This window comes from Phascolarctos cinereus, unplaced genomic scaffold, assembly GCF_003287225.1.
Source record: "Phascolarctos cinereus isolate Bilbo 61053 unplaced genomic scaffold, phaCin_HiC Scaffold_726;HRSCAF=1367, whole genome shotgun sequence".
Classification (NCBI taxonomy): domain Eukaryota; kingdom Metazoa; phylum Chordata; class Mammalia; order Diprotodontia; family Phascolarctidae; genus Phascolarctos; species Phascolarctos cinereus.
Genome location: NW_027556098.1, coordinates 330,756,492 through 330,775,735, shown reverse-complemented (window position 1 = coordinate 330,775,735; position 19,244 = coordinate 330,756,492). Strand labels below are relative to the sequence as shown.

General features: G+C 43.6%; 1 protein-coding gene across 1 annotated transcript in view; it reads left to right on the top strand.

Moving 5' to 3' along the window:
* Positions 1-9,907, top strand: part of ME3 (malic enzyme 3) — a 310,871-nt gene extending 300,964 nt beyond the window's left edge. The window contains 4 exon segments of the mRNA XM_020993762.2: positions 1,373-1,515; positions 6,443-6,616; positions 8,986-9,084; positions 9,639-9,907. Coding sequence (XP_020849421.1) covers positions 1,373-1,515; positions 6,443-6,616; positions 8,986-9,084; positions 9,639-9,800 — 578 coding nt within the window. The 3' untranslated portion in view covers positions 9,801-9,907.
* Positions 9,908-19,244: the final 9,337 nt, after the last annotated feature.

Below are 19,244 nucleotides of genomic sequence, written 5' to 3'. Positions count from 1 at the left end.
GGTCCTTTCTCAAGATCAGCTACCAAGCATTCAGACTCTACTATAGGGAGCACAACGCTGATGGGCTGGCCACATTGTTCAAATGCAAAACATATGTTTACCTAAAAGACTATTTTATGAAGGTCTCACACAAGGTAAGCATTCACACAGAGAGCAGAAGAAGCAATACAGAACACTCTCAAGGTCTCCTTTAAAGATCTTTGGAATTGATTGTGTGACATGGGAGACACTGTCACAGGACCGTCCAGCATGGAGTGCCCATATCAATGAAGGTGCTGTGCTTTATGAGCAAAGCAGAATTGCAATAGCTCAAAAGAAACATGAGATATGCAAATTTAGAGACATCTGTACTTCAAATGTTCATATGGACTGTTTGCACCATTCCTGTGTTTAGAACCTTTTGAGCTCGATCAGCTACTGTCAGACCCACTATACCTTGACCCTGCATAGTGGTCTCATTTTGGTCCTCTTCAAGAGCAAAGGACAACAATCAGCCATAATTTTTTAAATGGAGATGTTAATAGCATCTATTTCCCAAAGTTGTTGTAAGGATCAACTGAGTGACATGTAAAATACTTTGCAAACTGTAAAGTACTATATAAATAATATTAAGAGTAGTTAATATTAGCTATCGTTATTATTAATTTTTAAATGGTATAATAATACCACTTATTTGTCAAAGTTATTATGAAGATTAAATTAATTATTATGTGTAAATTGCTTTGCAAACCATAAAGCATTTTGCAGATTATATTATTAATGCTATTATTGGTAATCTTTTAAATGGGGATCATAATAGCACCTATTTTCCAAAGTTGTGAGGATTAAATGAGATAGCATATGCAAAACACTTTATAAGCCATAAAATGCTATATAAAAATATTAATATAAGATAATATTAGGTATTATTATTGTTATTAATCTTTTAAATGGGGATAATATTAGCACCCATTTCCCAAAGTTTTTGTAAGGATCAAGTGAGTAAATCACTTTGCAAATCTTAAAGCACTATGTAAAATATATTATTATTACTATTACTATTATTTCTTACCTATATGATCCTAGGCAATTCACTTAATTTTTCTAGGCTTCCGTATCTTGCCTGTAAAACGAGGGGATTGGACTGGCAGGCTTCTGAGATCTCTCCCAACTCTAAATACAATCCTGGGACTACTTTTGTTTTTCACTTTGAAACTCCAGCACCTTGCTCATGGGAGACACTTAATTAGATTAGATTGGTTTTAACCAGAGGATTAAGTGCCTTGCCCAGAATCACGCAGTCAGTTTGCAAACCCAGCGCTCCTTGGATGAGGCGATGCTCCCTCTGCTGAGAGTGGCACAGCGAGTGGCACAACTCTCTTCTCTTGGGCAGGGGTGGCAGCTGTTGCAGGAGCTTTCACTGACCAGATTCTGAAGGATATGGCCTCTTTCAACAAACGACCGATCATCTTTGCCTTAAGCAATCCCACAAGCAAAGCAGAGTGTACCGCTGAGAAATGCTACGGGCTAACAGAGGTAAGCACCCAGGAGGCTCACAGTCTCCCTTCCACTGAACAAGGGACAGACCCTTCAGGGTCCCAGGCAGAGCCAGCCCAAAATCAATGCCCCAGACACTGCCTTCCATGAACTCATCCCTCCCCCCGGGACCAACCCAATCACAGACACAGCAAGATGCCTTTTGAGGGCTTATGGTGGGGGTTTAGAGGTCAGGGACAGTAGTGTTATGCCAGAAGAAAACGTGCAGCAAGGGAGGTGAAGAAGCATAGAGATAAACCTTGTGCAGGTCACAAGCACTGCACTCCAAGTTTGGGGATCCCTGAGGAATCTCTCCCCCAGCCCTACATTGGCCACCTCACCCCCGCAGGGCTCTCTCCTTGCAGGGCCTAGAGAAAAGGACAGTCAGTCAGTCAACAAGCATTTACTAAGTGATTATTATGTGCCTGGCCCTGTACTAAGTTCTTGGGATACAAAGGAAGGGAAAATTCATTCCCTGCCTCAAGGGGCTCACTCTCCCATAGGGAAGACAACATGCAGATAACATTCTATTTGTGAGATATATACAATGTCAGTGGAAGGGAATCTCACTAGCAGTGGGGGACTGAGAACAAAAAGTCCCTTACAGAAAGCAGGATTTGAGATGAGTCTTGAAGGAAGTCAGAGGTGAGGAGGGAGAGTCTTCCAGGATACAGGGGACAACCAGTACAAATAAATTAATGGAGTGACTTGGGTGAGGAAAAGTAAGGACACCAGTATGACTGTGTTGTAGAACACATAGAAAAACTGGAAAGATGGGAAGGGAATGGATTGTTCAGGGCTTGAAAGCCAGAGGACTTTATGTTGGATGCTGGAAGTAATAGGGAACCATTGGAGTTTAGATTGGGGATGCAAGAGAGACAGTTGACATAGTCAGGGCTACACTTTGGACAAGTCACTTTGTCAGATGAATGGGAGATGGATTGGAGTGGGGAGAAACTTGAGGCAGACAGCTATTACAGTAATCCAAGTGAGAGATATTTAGAAGTTGTGTCAGAATAGTATTTTGTTCTGGTCCCCCTGATCACTCTCACCCCCAAGTCTAGTCAGTATAGTAAGTTTATAAGTAGCCAGTGTAAAGTGGAAATAGCAGTATGATTGCAAAGGGGAACCTCGAAGTCACGTGTAGACTGTCCCAAAGATCAAAGTAGTATAATTTGCAAACTGTATCATGCATTAACCAAAACTCACATCCTGGTGGTAGGTGCTGAATCAAGGGAAGCCCTCTAGACTTTGCTGTCAGAGCCTATTAATCCTGTGATACATAAATCTCAGATAAGTTCTGGCCACAGTAAGACCAGCAGAACGCCAAATGGTTTAGATAACTTTGAGATGGTTGCATATGTTAACTTTAAAGTTTTTCCCAACAACCTTGAGGTGATTTGGACGTGTTAATAAAGGTACCCCAAGGTAGCACAAGATAAGAGTCTGTTCCCAAAAGAGACCTTGAATTCTTGCCCCCCTGAACCCCCTTCCCTCTTCCATCTCCTTCATGTTCATGCTGCCCAGGGCTCCCAACTCTCATCCATTGTTATGTGAGTGATTCTATGTGCCTTTCTCCCTCCCCATCCTCTTTCCCATCACTGCCTGACTTGCTTCACCTCCCTATCCCTCTGTACTGCTTTTCACCGTTTGTCTCTGAACTTTCCGTATCTGTTTACTCCTCTGCTCTCTGTGCCTTATCAAAGTGTGATCTCAGCCTCACTTCCCACTGCCATCATGGTCTTTCCCAGCAAGTACCCAAAGAACCGGGCATGCCTGCCCATCTACCTCATACTAATTAACTAGCAACTCAGAGCCTGTACCAGTGGGGTGACTATGTGAGGAAGAAGAAGAAAGGGGTGTATGTGTGTGTGTGTGTGTGTGTATACATATATACATAGAAAGACAGACAGACAGAGACAGAGAGACCATGAAAGTAAAAATAATAGGATTTGACAACAGATTAGATATGTGAGGTAGGTGATTGAAACTGAAGAGATGAGGATGACAGTGAGGTAGTGAGCTTGGGTGCCTGGGAGAATGGTGATCTCCTCAACAATAACAGGAATGTTAAGAAGAGGAGAGGGCTTGAGAAGTTCACTATTGGGACTTGATGAACTTAAGATGCCCTTAGGACATTCAATTCAAGATGTTCAAAGACCAGTTGGTGATAATAATCTCTTAAAGAGGAGACATTAGGACAAGGAACATGGATATGGGAATCTGCATGAAGAAGAACCCAATGAGATCCAGTAAAATAGTATAGAGAGAAAAGAGCCAGGGACAGAGCCTTAGGGGATACTCATGGCTAGTGGATGTGACCTAGATGAAGATCCAGCATTGGGGAGGAGGTGTTAGACAGACAGAACCATCACACAAACCTAAAGAAGTCAGATTATTCAGGAGAAGAATGTTATAGACAGTGTCAAAGGCAAAAGAGAAGTCCAGAAAAATGAAGACTGAGAAAAGGCTATTAGATCTCGCAAACTAAGAGGTACTGGTTCCTTTAGAGAGAGCAGTCCTAACTGATTGAGGAGGCCAGAAGCCAGACTACAGAGGGTTTAGGAGTGAGTGAGAGAAGAGGAAGTAGAGGCACAGATTATAGGTAACTTTCTCGAGTTTAGCTGAGAAGGGAAAGAGAAATTTTGGATAACAAATTAGTGGAGGTAGTAGGACCAAGTGAGTGGGTTTTTTTAGGATGGGGGAGAAATGGGCATGTTTTTAGGCAAAAGGGAAGGAATAAGTAGATGGAGACAGATTAAAGGTTAGAGAGAGAATGAGAGTGATAGTGGGAACAATCTGCTACAGAAGATAGCAGGGAGACGTGCAGTGGATAGAGCACCAGCCTTGGAGTCCGGAGGACCTGAGGACCTGAGTTCAAATCCAGCCTCAGACATTTGACACTTACTAGCTGTGTGACCCTGGGTGAGTCACTTAACCCCAATTGCCTCACCAAAAAAAAAGAAGAAGAAAAAGAAGACAGCAGAGACAGCAACAAGGAGAAGGGACTGGACCATCATGTTGAAGGAGCTGGACTTGGGATTTCATTGACAGAGGGACTTTCCTCAACAGGGAACTCCCTCTACCAATGCAAGTTTGTAGCTTTTGTACAACTTAGAGCTTTCGAGAGTGGACTAGAGCACTGAGAGGTTAAGTGACTTGGTTTCCACGTCCAGTATGTGTCAGAGGTGGAAGGGACATGAACCCAGGTCATCTTGGCTCAGAGACCAGCTCTGTATCTATTATGGTATAAGAACCAACACATATAACCGCTGTTGAGGAAAGACTCACTGCAGAGGCAGGTAGGTGCTTCATTCAAATGCCAGAAGCCCTCCTCTGTTCTTAAGATTAGCATTAATTTGTTCTTATAGCACTAGTCTTTACAGATATCCTTGGAGTCCAACATAAAAGCCCTCCCCTCCCCCTCAGTAGAATACACACAGACACCCAGAGCCCTTGGCTTCCTCTCCCTCCTGACATTCTTGTCTTATGATCATCCGTGTATGGACTCTATCATCCTCCTAGAGTTTGTGTAGGTCAGGGACTGGGCCTTTCTTAGCTTTGCATGTCCCCAATGCCTTGCACATAATTAGTGCAGACAAAGAGTATCTGTCCAATTCAATCCACCTATGTTTTGGGTACTGACGATGATGCAAAAATAAGTGAAATCAATTAACCAGTGAATTAGTAAACATTTGTGAAGTGCCTACTATGTACTGGCAATGTGTGCCCCATGCTAGAGATGGGACAAAGGAAGAAACAGTCCCTACTCATGAGGAACAGGAGCTAAGGTAGTGGCTGTGTGAATAGTGAGAAAAGGACCAGATAGGAGAGATGTTGTAGAGGTAAAATTAGCAGGATCTAGTAAGCGATTGGAGGCAGCTAGGTGGCTCAGTGGATAGAGCCCTGGGCCTAAAGTCAAGAAGACCTGGATTCAAATCGGACTCAGACACTTACTGTGTGACCCTGGGCAAGTCACTTAATCTCTGTTTGTCTTAATCCACTGGAAAAGGCAATGGCAAATCACACCAGTATCTTTGCCAAGAAAACCCCATGGCAGTGTAGTCTATGGGGTCACAAAGAGTCAGACATAACCGAACAACTAAACAACAACATACGTGATTGGCTGTGTGGGAGTAAGGGGGAAGGAGGGGTCACGAACGGCACTCAGGTGGCAAATCTGGGAGATTGGGAGGATGGCATGACTCTCCAGAGAAAAAGTGAAGAACAGTGGATTTGGGCAGAAAATGATGGTGAGAATGGAAGCTTCTACAGGTCAGGGTTTTGCCTGGTACACAGTAGGCACTTAATAAAAATCGATTGATTTGATCGGTCTTTCCACCCCCAGTACCTAACATAGGGGCTGGCATATAACGGCCATGGTCAGTTCAGATGAGGCAGAGCATTTAACCTAACTAGTGTTTATGAGCAGCCTCCCATGGGCCCTCCCTGCTCCGAGCTCCCTAAGGGCTCAGACTACGATTGATGCTCCTGTGTATCCGAGTATTCATCCAGCCAACATTTACTTGTATTTCTGCATAGTTAATCATTCATTAACCAACATCACTGAGCATTGGCTCTGGGTGAGACACCAGCTAGGCACCGGTGGGGGACACAGAAGCTCCCGCAAGTCACAGGCACGTCAGAGGGAGGAGACGTGCACACGTGAAGTCAAGTCATGCCAGCAGGATGCGGTGAGTTGTGAGTCCAGGCTCACAGGCTTACTCCCGCTCTGGGCTAGCTGCTCCACACACAGAGATTTCTTCTCCTTGGCCGCAGATTTCCTACCAGCCTTTTCCCAATGCATGTTCTTGGTCAGAGAAATGACCAGAAGAGAGAATTTGTGGAGTTAGGCAATAAATCCACCACCATGGTCAGAAAAAAAAAGAACGAAAACACTCCAACACGTGCCCTTCCTCTCGCACAGGGCCGGGGGATCTTTGCCAGCGGGAGTCCATTTGACAAAGTAACCCTGGAAGACGGCAGGACCTTTTTCCCTGGGCAAGGAAACAACGCGTACGTGTTCCCTGGAGTGGCGCTGGGCGTCATCGCCTGCGGGGTCCGGCACATCCCCGACGAGATCTTCCTCCTCACGGCTGAGGTGCGGTACGCTCCCTCACCCACGCTCTGCGCCTGTCGTGTCAGCATTTCTAGGAAAAGCGTAGTCCAGATCATTTCTCACATATTCAGAAAGGGATCAAGTCTGTATTTGGAGCTTGGTATAAAAAATAACAGGGTATATTCAGAGGAGAGATTAAGGGCAGCTGGCCCTGGAGTCAGGATGACCTCAATTCCAATTCAACCTCAATCCCTTCCTAGCCATGTGACCCTGGGTGAGTCACTTAAGCTCTGCCCACCTCCCTTTCCTCATCTATAAAATGTGGATAACAATAGCAGCCACCTCCCAGGGTCATTGGGGGGAACAAATGAGATCACACTTTCAAAGTGCTTAGCATGGTGCCTGGTACATAGTAGGTGCCTAATAAATGCTTATTCTCTTCAAATGATATTAATAATAACTAGCATTTGTATAATGCTTTAATGTTTGTAAAGCACTTTACACATAATATCTCATCTTATCTTCACAACAACTCTGAATAGTAGAGTATTATTCCCATTTTATTGATGAGAAAACTGAGGCAGACCGAGATGAAGTGACTTGGCTAGAGCCACACAGCTAGTAAGTATGTGAGGCCAGATGTGGACTCAGGTCTTTCTGACTCCGGGTCCAATGCCACATAGCTGCCTCTGATAATATATGAAGAGTGGTTTGCCAATCTCAAAGCAACGTATGGTTCAGTGGTTAGAGCCAAGAAGCTACAAGTTCATATTCTGCCTCAGACGCTCACTCGCTGTGTGACCTAGGGTAAGTCATTCTACCCTTGCCTGCCTCTGTTTCCTCATCTGTAAAATGGGGATCATAAGAGTACCTACCTCTCAGGATCATAGTGAGGATCAAACAAGATATTTGTAAAGTGCTTTGGAAACCTTAAAGCGCCATTTAAATGCTGGCTGTTATTATATGGATTTAGGTTCATAGACATCATAAATCTAGAGTTGGAAGGAGCCTCAGGGATCTTCTAGGCCAACTCCATCATTTTACAAGTGAGGAAACTGAGGCCCAGAGAAGCTAAAGGGGGTTGCCCATAGTAGTAAGCTTCAGAGGTGGGATTTGAATCCAGGGCCTCTGACTTCAGAGCCAGTGTTCTTTCCACCTTATCACACTGCCTCCTTACAGATCCCAGCTCTGTCACCTGTTACCTGGGTGACCTTGAGCAAGTAAGTCACTTAACTTTCCCGAACCTTAGATCCTTGTCTGTAAAATGGACTAGATGGCCTTAAGGTACCTTTCACCTCTAAGACCACGATCCTCCCTAGGAAAGAGAGTTTGTGTTTCTTTTCTTTTTTGTTTTTTATCCATCTCCCCATCTTGAGGCCTAGCTTCCCAACCAGGCACTTACCTCCAGCAGACAGCACAAGAGAGGTGGGATGCCCTTGGAGGCAGTGTGATGTCAGTGAGCAGAAGGGCTCAAGGGCATACTAGCAGTAAGTACAGACCAAGGACTCCAACCCAGTTGCTCTGGCTCCAAATTCCCTGCCTTCCCTCTTGCTTCTCCTTTATAAAGCACTTTACTAACAAAAGCCCATACTCGGCAATTCACTTGTGGAGGTGGAATTCCAACCCAGGTCTTGAGATTTTCTACTACATCCTCACTGCCTATTTATAATGGGAAGACCCCTGGATCAGGAATCAGAAGAAATGAGTTCAAGTCTTTCCCTCTGGCATGTACCATCAGGGAGACCTTGAGTAAGTCATTTCCCTTCTCTTTCCCTCAGTTTCTTGATTTGTAGAATGCAGATAGCTATGTTCTCACTACTCATCTCACAGACATGCTCCAGGAATCAGACTAAATGATTTTTGTGAAAGTACTTAGTGACTGTAAAACTTGAGCCTAAGGCTGCTGTTACCACACTCTTTTGTCTTGGCCCCTCCCTTCCCCTTTCCCATCTCCTGACACAACGGTTCTCGGAAGGATCTGGTGACTTTTCCCAGAAGCTTAAATTTGACACCAGAGTACAGAGAGAGACATTGGTTGGTTTCCCAGTCACGAGAATGAGGCTGAGCTGAAAGACTGGCTGACCACCAGTCTCAGTAATTAGCAGGCATGGAGGTTGAGGTTAGGGGTAGGGAGGATTGGAGTTGGGGTCTCAGAGAGAAGGGAGCACAAAGGCTGGGCCTTGGGCCAAGCCACCTACTGTAAGGCACATAGAGATGGGCAGCCCTGGGCCCTGGTTCTGAGGGCTGCTCCCTGAGCCCCCAGCAATTCTCCTGTCATTTCTGTCTTCCTTATGCTGCCTGAGTCTGCTCCATCCCCCAAAGCCTGGCTGAAAAGCTTCATTCCAGTGACTGTCCTGGGGAAGAGAGTTCTGCGGGTTTGGTTGTTCATTCAGCTCTGCTCTTTTTCCCAGCACATTGCTCAGGAAGTCTCTGATGAGCATCTCGCCCAAGGGCGGCTCTATCCACCACTCAGCACCATCCGGGATGTGTCCCTGAGAATTGCAGTCAAGGTAAGAGCTGGCCTGGGTCAAGGGCTGATTGGTGATAGAACCCCAAGGACCCAACAAGGAGTGTGCAAACTTCCGAAGAGTCTGGGTGGCTCTTGCAAGATCCAGGTGTCAGAGGATCAATTCATTCAATGCAACAAATATTTATGAAGCCCTACGGATTATGAAGCCAGGCTTTGTGCTAGGCAATGGGGATCCAAAGATAAAAACAATCAAACCATTCCCACCCTGCAAGAGCTTGCATTCTACTTGAGGAAAACAACATGTTCCTAGAAAATTAAATAGAAAATATAAATAAAGTAATTTCTAGGGGGAGGACAGCAGGAACGGCTGGGATTGGGATAGGCTCTTTGTAGTAGATAGCATTGGAGCTGAGCTTTGAAAGAAGTTAGTCATGTCCACTTCTGTTGGGTCCCATTCCTTCTCCAAGACTCTTCAGGCTTGCTTTATTATTGTTATTATTATTATTATTATTATTATTATTATTGAAACAAGTGCCTGGTGAATGGTCTTTAGATGACTGCCTCCCCATTTCAAACTTGTTCTTTCCATCCCAGGTCCTCGACTATGCTTACAAACACAGCCTGGCCTCATGGTACCCAGAGCCTGAGGACAAGGAGGCCTTTGTGAGGTCTCTGGTCTACACTCCAGAATATGACTCATTTGTGCTGGACAGCTACACATGGCCCAAGGAAGCAGCAGGAGTACAGGAGATCTGAGGCCATCTCGTTGGTTCATATTAGCAAGTTTGGGTCCCCTCTCCCCCAGTGAGTGAAACTATATTCAGGTTTGGAACAATGACAATATAAATAATCCCCAAAATGGTTATTCTTGTACTTGTGGTTCTTTTTTTTTTTTTAGTTAAAGCTCTTGTATAGAGAGCACCACGCGGGCAGCTAGGTGGCTCAATGGATAGAGTGCTGGCCCTGAAGTCAGGAAGATTCATCTTCCTCAGTTCAACTCTGGCCTCAGAAACTTCCTACCTGTGTGACCCTGGGCAAGTCACTTACCCCTGTTTGCCTCAGCTTTTTTTCATCTGTAAAACAAGCTGGAGGAAGAAATGGCAAACCACTCCAGTATCTTTGCCAAGAAAACTCCAAATGGGATCCCAAAGAGTCAGACGTGGCTGAGACAATTAAACAGTAACAGGAAGCGTACCAAGCAGGGAGCGTGCCGTGAAGACTTGCTGGAGCTTGTATGATGGAGAGTGGTGCTCTTGAAGGCCCAGGAAAGCCAGCACTCTCACCTGTTGTGTAGATCTCCCCTTGGCTCTTTCCCAGGTCCTAGCATGCCCTTCAGAGAAGCACTTCCCTTTTAGAAAATGACATGGACACATTTCCAATAAGAGGAACTGGATGATGAGCAGGTTGGGGTTGGGAGGAGGTCAAAACCAAAGGATTCTATCCAGAGTAGACAGCAGTGTACCCCCTCATATTGAGAAAAACCTTCCTCCCATAAATACTTCCCAATACTTCCCTACAAGTCCTGTTAGTTCATAATTAACATGAGAGGATGGACCTAGAATACCCCACTGTCACGTACCAGTTTTAGAATATATTTGAGTTCATCCTCTATTCAAAGCTGTTTGCTATGAGCCTCCATTATCCTCTGAACCTCTACCTTTTCTCCAACCAACCAGAATTAACCACATGACATCATGGCCAGTTAACAAGTACTTATTAAGTTTCTACTATGTTGGGGATACAAACAAAAGTAAAAATAGTTGTTCCCCTGGAGAAGCTCATATTCCAGTGTGGGAGACAACATACATATAAACAGCTGTGTGCTAACAAGATGTATGCAGGGGGAATTGGGGTAACCTCAGAGGAAAAGCACTAGCATTAAGAGAGACCAGGAAAGGCTTCTTGCAAAGGATGGAATTTGGCCAAGACCTGAAAGAAGCCCAGAAGTGGATGGAAGTGAGGTAGGAGAGCATTTTGGGAATGAGAGACAGCCTGTGAAAATGCCTGGAGCTAGAGTGTCTTGTGTGACAAGCAGCAAGGAAGCCAATGTCACTGAATTGAAGAATATGTGGAGAGAACTAAAGATTACAGAGGTAGGAAGGGGGCTAGGCCAGGGTCTGAAGAGCTTTAGAAGCCAATCAGAGGAATTCATATTTGATTCTGGAGGTAATAGGAAGCCACTGGAGTTTAAGTAGGGGGAGTGACAGGGTCAGACCTGTGTTTTAGGAAGGTAACTGAAAGCTGACTGGAGGATGAACTGGAATGGGAAGAGGTTTGAGGCAGGGAGACCAATCAGTAGAACACTTTACTTGGCATTATCCTCAGGATTTCCCTGTCTTTCACCCCCCCCTACACACACACACACACACACACACACACACACACACACACACACACACACACACACACACACATATCCAGTCAGTTGCCAAATCTTGGCTAATGCCAAACCAAGACATGAGGCGATGAGGATCTACGCCAGATGGGTGGCAGTGTCAAAAGAGAGAAAGGGGCAAATATGAGAGATACCGTGAAGGTAGAACAGACAGAATGTGGCAAGAGATTGGAAATAATAATAATAATAATAATAATAATAATAATAATAAAAAATAAATAGCATTATATGGGGCCTATTATGTGTCAGACACTGTTGTCGTTCAGTCATTTCAGTCCTCTCCAACTCTTCATGACCCCATTTGAGGTTTTCTTGGCAAAGATACTGAATCCCTTTGCCATTTTCTTCTCCAGCTCATCTTGCAGATGAGGAAATGAGGCAAACAGGGTTAAATGACTTTCCAGGTTCACACAGCTAGTAAGTGTCTGAGGCCAGATCTGAACTCATGAAGATGATTCTTCCTGATTCCAAGCTTTACCCAATTGCACAACCTAGCTGCCCCTAGACACTGTGCTAAGTGCTTTACAAATATTATCTCATTTGATCCTCATAACAATCCTGGAAAGTAGGAGCTATTATTATTCCCATTTTTCAGATGAGGGAACTAAGGCTGATGAGGTTAAGCAACTTGCCCACAGTCATGCAGCTAATACATTTCTGAGGCTGAATTTCAGGTCTTCCTAAACGTAGGTCCAGGGCTTTATCCATTCAACCACCTAGATACCACTAAATTAAATTTTAATGATTAATTAACTTTATTTTAGCAATATAATTATTAGCAGCAGATACCCAATCAACCTATTTCTCAAGACTACTTCTCTTAGCCCCAGCAAGGTTCTAGTCAGGTACATGCTAATAAATGTTAATAACCAACTCTCTAGAAAGAAAAATACACAAGACATATTTCAAATTTCATCTGCATTTTTAGTACTTTCTCCATCATTTTTGTAAGGCTAGAGAATAAATTTTAAAAACCAATAAATCAAGCCCTGATCTGTAGTACTTGCTGATTTGTGAGGTCTGAATGCTCACACTGAAATGTTAACAGCTGGTTTTTGAAGCTGATTCTCGTGACTCTGGGTCACTTCCTGGTTCTAGCCTCCTGTCCCTGCTGACTCGCTGGCAGGATGTTAGCGTAGTGTCCACTGCAAAAGCTTTGGGGGCTCTGGGTTTCTCAGATAGGAGCTAGATAATAATAAATCACAGGCCATCATCTCATTGTCATCCACGAAGTATGAAGAGAGTCATGGAAACCAAACCTCATCTCTAGCACATATCTCATAGGCTTTGCAAAATGTGGCGCGTAACAGCTTATATTCAGTACTCTCTGGTCATATGCAGAAACATAGTGCTTAACATCCACATGAAAGAGACATGCAGTAAACCAAGACCTAGGATATATATATAACCCATAACATCTCGTTACAATTTTATCCAAAGTACATGTGTACTTTGTGTAATCTATGACTGCCTGTGTACCAATGGACACAGGCATTGTGAATTCCAATAACCCAACCACTATTGTTGTTGTTCAGTTGTTTTCAGTCATGTCTGACTCTTTCTGACCCCATTTAGGGTTTTCTTGGCAAAGATACTGGAGTGCCTTGCCATTTGCTTCTCCAGCTCATTTTACAGATGAGGAAACTGAGGCAAACAAGGTTAAGTGACTTGCCCAGGGTCACACAGCTAATAAGTGTCTGAGCCAGGGAGTGATATGTTTCAGCCCTGCAAAAATCACTTATCAGTTATGTGGAAGACGGATGGGAGAGGGCAAAAATTTGAGGCAGGGAGACTGTGTAAGAGTCTTTTGCTATAATCTGGGTAAGAGGTGTTGAGGGCAGAGGCTATGTGAGCAGAGAGGAGAGAACTGAGGTGGGAGATATCATGAATGTAGAAAGAGCAAGATTTGGCAACTGATTGGATGTATGAGGAAGAAAAGGAAAAGTTGAGAATGATGCCAGGGTTAAGAATGTGGGTGCCTGGGAAGATCCTGGTGCCCTCGCTAAAAGAGAAAGGTTTGGAAGAGGGGGATGGGTTTGGGGAGAAAGATAATGAACTCTCTTTTGGACATGTTGAGCTGATTGCTGGCTGCTCAGTCCAACACTTCTATAAACATCTGGGTGTCACCAGGCCTATTCACCCACAGCACCCAAGCTAACGGATGGCCTCTGTTTCCTAGAGGCAGGTCAGTAGCACAATGGATAGAGAGTCTAAACATGAAGTCTGAGACACCTGAGTTTGAAACCTGACTCAGACACTAACTGTGTGACCCTGGACAAGTCACTTGATGACTTCCAGCTTCAGTCTCCTCATCTATAAAACGGGAACAATAGTAGAACCTACCTCCTAGGGCTGTTGTAAATATCAAATGAGATAACGTGTAAGGTACTTTGTAAACCTTAGAGTGCCATTTAAATGTTAGCTATTATAGAATATTACACAAGAAAAATTCAGTCTCTGGATTTGGCCCAGCCCACCCTATCCTCCCATCATAGTTGGTCCTGATTTCTTGACTCTAAGAAGGGTTGTTGTTTTTCAGTCATTTTTCAGTTGTGTCTGACTCTTCATGACCCCATTTGAGGTTTTCTTGGCAAAGATACTAGAATGGTTTGCCATTTCCTTCTCTAGCTGATTTTACAGATGAGGAAATTAAGGCAAACAGGGTGAAGTGACTTGCCCAGGGTCCCACAGATAACAACAACCTGCAATCTTCTCTTCATACAAATCATAATCCCATCCCCTTTCATAAGGGTCATTATATACCTAATTGACAGGACTTTGGAGCCCAGTTATCTCCATTTCTCCATCTCTTTTGTCCTTCTGATTATCAGGGACCCTGGCCAGCACTTCTCTGGATGGTGGGTAACTGCAAAGCATTGTCTTGCAGGGCTCCAACTGTCCTCCTGAGTTGTTTTATATACTAGTGGAGTGACCAATCTTTTAACTATTTGGCATGGTAGGTGTCTCCTTGCCAATCTGCAATCCCTAGATACTAAAGTTGCTTCGTAGGACTTTATTCCTTGGAAATAGTTCTTGACATTGTAGTTAAGCATCACTTGGTCTTTTCTCAGTTTTACTGAGCTAAATTCCTAGCTAGGGTAGCCCTCCTTCGACTGATCTCACCTATTAGACATTCTGGTTATGAGCTTCTACATCTCTCTCTTCTAAGACACCAAAGCACAAATTAGTAGGTAAATGTGGCTCTCACTCAAACATCAGAAGGCATGTGGTATCACTCCTGGCATCATTATATGCATGCCTTAGAAATGCCATGTAGAAGGATCCATTGAACCTTCTACTCATTTCTTAAGATCGCTAGTATGTTGGGAGTGTGCAATTAAAATGTTCGTGCTGCTAGTCTAGTGGAGGATGCTAATCAGTATTTCGAGACTTCCTGATTGCTGCCAAAACTAAGACTTTCTTGTCTAGCTTGCTCATAAAGCCTCAAGTTTAATTCTGCCATAGGAATGCGGGCTGTTGGGGAAGCCATATACAAAAAAATGTATCTCCCACACTGTTTTAGCAACTGTAGAAACTTTCTGGTTCCTAGGTGGGTGTGCCTGTGAGTGCCAGGTGAAACAGCCGATTTCTACCAAGCTATTGCTTATTTTCTTCCTATCTTATTCCAGGGATCAAAAACAAACAAACAAACAAACAAACCAAACAAAACCTACTACACACATGCTCCAAAGGTTCGTTGGTATTTATGATTAGTTTCCAGAGAAACAGTACAACTCAGTCACTTTGTTTTGCATGCATCAAGCACTTTCTATAGACATCTGTGGTCATCATGGGCCAGTAGAATCTATTTTATTTCAACTACAGAATTCCCTCTTAGCCCAAGGGTCCAATGTTGTTGGCCACAATGGTCCATATGCTGTTTTAAAAGTCATGGAGGGCAGGACCTAGATAGCACCAACTCCTTTTTGGTACCAGGCGTTGGATTACTCCAGCATTCCAATGCATAGCTCTCAATTCCTCCACCTTTTATCAGCAGGGTCCCATCTGGAAAAAGAAGTATAAGTTCTTGGACGTCAAACCCTTGTTGCCCCTGGGCAAGTCCAGCTTGAACACCAGCTACTGTGTAATAGTCGATCTAAGATCTCATGACTTCATGGTATGGGGTGCTGCTATGCCTTAGTTTTGTTACTCAAAGTCCAATATTCTATACTCCAAACACTTCAGAAGTTTGTTTCCAAGTCTTTTCCTATGCCATTGCTATGAGGAAGGCACAAAGACCATAGAACTCTGTGATTAGAGCAGGGGTGGGGAACCTGGAGCTTTGAGGCTTGGCTTAAACTATTGACTAAATCTCCCTCTGGTGGTTCCTGAGGTCTTCGGTCTCAGAGAAGTGAACTTTTCCAGATGGCTTGTGAAACAGTCGGTTGTCATTGTGCTGGATTGTACTGTTCCATGGTCACACCCCATACCTTACTCATGAGCACAAGCCAGTTCTGTTGCTGAGTTCTTTCCTTAGATGATACTTCCGTTACTCAGGCACTGGAGACTCACTAAAGTCAGATTTCCTTGGATCCATCTTTGAGACAGAAGCCTCAAGGTGTCTTCCAAGTTCTCTGCCACCACTGAGTGTCAGCTAGGTGGCACAGTGGATGATAGAGTGCTGGGCCTGGAGTCAGGAAGACCTAAGTTCAAATCCAGCCTTAGACACTTGGTAGCTGGGCAAGTCACTTAACCGCTGTTTGCCTCAGTTTCCTCAACTGTAAAATATGGAAAATAATAGCATCTACCTCACAGGGTAGGCTGCGTGTTTTCACAGGCCTCTTGAGGATAAAATGAGATATTTATAAAGTACTAAGTATAATACCTGGTATATTGTAGTGCTATATAAATGCTTATCACCTTCTCATTCCTTCACCTTTCTTCCCTTCTCTTCCTCTTCTCTCTTTTTCTAAGCTTCCATAAAATAAGCATGGATTGGCAAAGTTTCCAAGTTTTGAGTCCTAAACCTTGTTTGTTTTCACTATCATCATTTTCCTCTCCCTCCAACCAGCCATAATTAGTCAAGTGAAATAATAGTAATACAAAAGGGAATTTATGTAATACTAATTAAATACAAGGAATTAAAGTAAGCAGCTCACACTCTACCCTTTTCCCCAAACCACTTCCTTCCAGAGGGTCCAATTCCCCTTGCCAATGCCCTCTGTGCTGTCAGTGGTCTTTGAGAAGCATATGGAGTAGTAGAATTGGGTACACTATTTCTCCACACAGATACCAGTGGATCACAAAGCCCTGGGCCACTTTCACCATTGTCAGTGATGTCCAGACAGGATCCCCACCATACCTCTCTGCAATTTATTCTCTCCTTCCCTCTCATGTCTCCCAGAGCTCTTTTCAAAACCTCTGATGCTTAGATTCCTGACACAGCCTTCTGAGATATACGGTTCAGGACTATATATCCCAGTGAGCTTCAAAGAACTGTAAGAAGCTGGAGGTTTTCCAAGATGCCCCTTACTCTCAGTGTTATGTCTCATAAGTTTTGAGGACAGATTTCCTCAACCTGGGGCTAGACCAACAATATATCCCAATCCAATGACACTTGAGAAATGTATGGTCACCCGTTCATTCCCAAGTCCTATGAGAAACCCCAGGAGAAAGTGAAGAACCTTTGCACTCAGAGATAGGGCACAGACTTCATGTAGTCTTTATGACCAGGCAAGAGAAAAGAGATGCTTCAATTGTAATTTTAAAGCAAAGGGAGGTGGGAGGGAGATAAAGACTGGATGTGGGGAAGGATAATATTAGTCATAGGCAGAAATAGACTCCAAGTCTCCAATCTCTAAAACAGTCCTATTCATATAAAACCAATTCCTTCATGGGGCCAAAGCCATTTCAGGAAATGCATAGCTTCCAAAAATTAATAGTATGAAGGGATTTTCTACTAAGCTCAAATAAACATCTGGAAATATGTTCAATGGTTTGCTTTGTATTGTTTTGTCTTAATCATGAAAAATTGGAGAAAATTCTGAAGAGATTGAGGAGAAAGGAAACCTACTAAATTCCCAAAAAGTAGGGGAAAGGGAAGGAATTTTAGATTGCCTTCTGTAATGCTCAGTTCTTCATTTAAATTCACTGCTCTCACCACTGGGTGTCATGGTGCACCTCTGTAGTCACTGCTGCTGGGGTGGCCAAGACTAGTGGATTTGGGGAGTTCTGAGCCTTGGTAGGGCTCCCAATAAACTTCTAAGTCTGGCACCAAAGCAGTGAGCAGAGGACCACTAGACTTCTGCAGGAGGGGCATCAAGGTTAGAAAAATAAAGCAGATTCAAACTTCCATGTGGATCAGCAGTGGGATTAGGCCCTTGAATAGCTACCACTACTTACTTCCAGGTTGGTCAAGATAGGGGGACTTAATTTTTAAAAATACTGCTCTCTATGACATGTAGTGACAAGAATCTAGTTCCTCCCAAAAAAGCTTCCTTGTGGAGAAAACTTTTGCCCTTCTCAGAGGAAAGTGTTTGAGCTTAGACATTTCTAGACTTAAGGAAGGAGAGCGACTAAGGAATTTAGTCCCTAAGGACCTATTCCTGGAACAAGCAGGTAAAGCTCTTTTGTAAATCCAAAAACATTGCCATAAGTGAATTTCTGTTAATATCGGTTTGGTGTTTTTTTTTTTATTCTTTAAAAAGCCCTGTTTCTACTAATAAGCAAACATTTCCCCCAGGGCTGAGGCAGCTAAATGAGAGCTTGTAAATTACCACTTATCTCAATCCCCTGGTTTGGTTGTCAGATTATATTATAGTAGTTTCCCATAAAACATTGAAATTGAAGAAGTGTGCTATAGCAGAGATGGTGTTTGCAGTCAAAAGACCTGAGTTTGAATCCTGACTCATTCACTTATTAGCTATATGACCATGGACAAGTTACTCCTCTCTCAAAGTTTTCTCATCAATGAAAGGAGATTAAGTTAGATGATCTCTCAGTACACTTCCTGCTTTAAATTTTGGAGAAATTTAAATAATGGAGAATTCCCTAAGAGAGCTTCTATTCTGCTTCCGTCAGGACAGCCTTTCAGTGACCATGGTACCAATGGTCCCCACTCTGTCTCTGGCCTAGCATCCCTACCTACAGTTGCCATTGCTGTCTGGTAGGGCCAAAGGATCTCCAGGTGTCAGTTGGCAACAAGCAGGTAGTAATGCTTTATTGATCTTTCTTCTGCTTCTCAGATTATACTTGGTTGTCTTCTCTAACACCCTAAAGCCCCAGCCAGCAATGAAACTGTCAACAGAAACCTTGCGACTGTATAATGAACTGACCAATAATGATGTACCCTTCATTAACCTCTGGTCTGGTACAACACAAAGATCACCCTCTGTTCCATGTGACAAGACCATTTTATTGGATTTTAAAGACTTAAAAATTTCTCTATTTTTGCAAAACATATTAAAAATATGCTTATCATTACAGTCTGTCCATGAGGCATCCCCTTCTTCCTAATTCATGTCCCCACCCAAACTCCAAGGTCATTTGTGATCTCACTTGCTTTGCGTTATTTCTCATCCCAACTTCCCCTTATCGGTGGCTAAGTTTGGTCTTTATTCCAAGTATTCTCTCATCTGGCCTTTCTCCCAGCAATAGATCTAATTTGAATTCATCACTCCCCATCTCTCATCCCATTTCCTTGTTTCTGTTGATGGCACCACAGTCTTTCCTAGACCCTAGAGATGTCTTAGCTTCTTCCCTCTCTCATCCCCTGCATTCAATCGGTTTTATAACTCTCGGTCCTATCAGTTTGCCTCCCAAATATCTCACGCAGCTTTCCCCATATTTCTGCTCACGTGGCCATG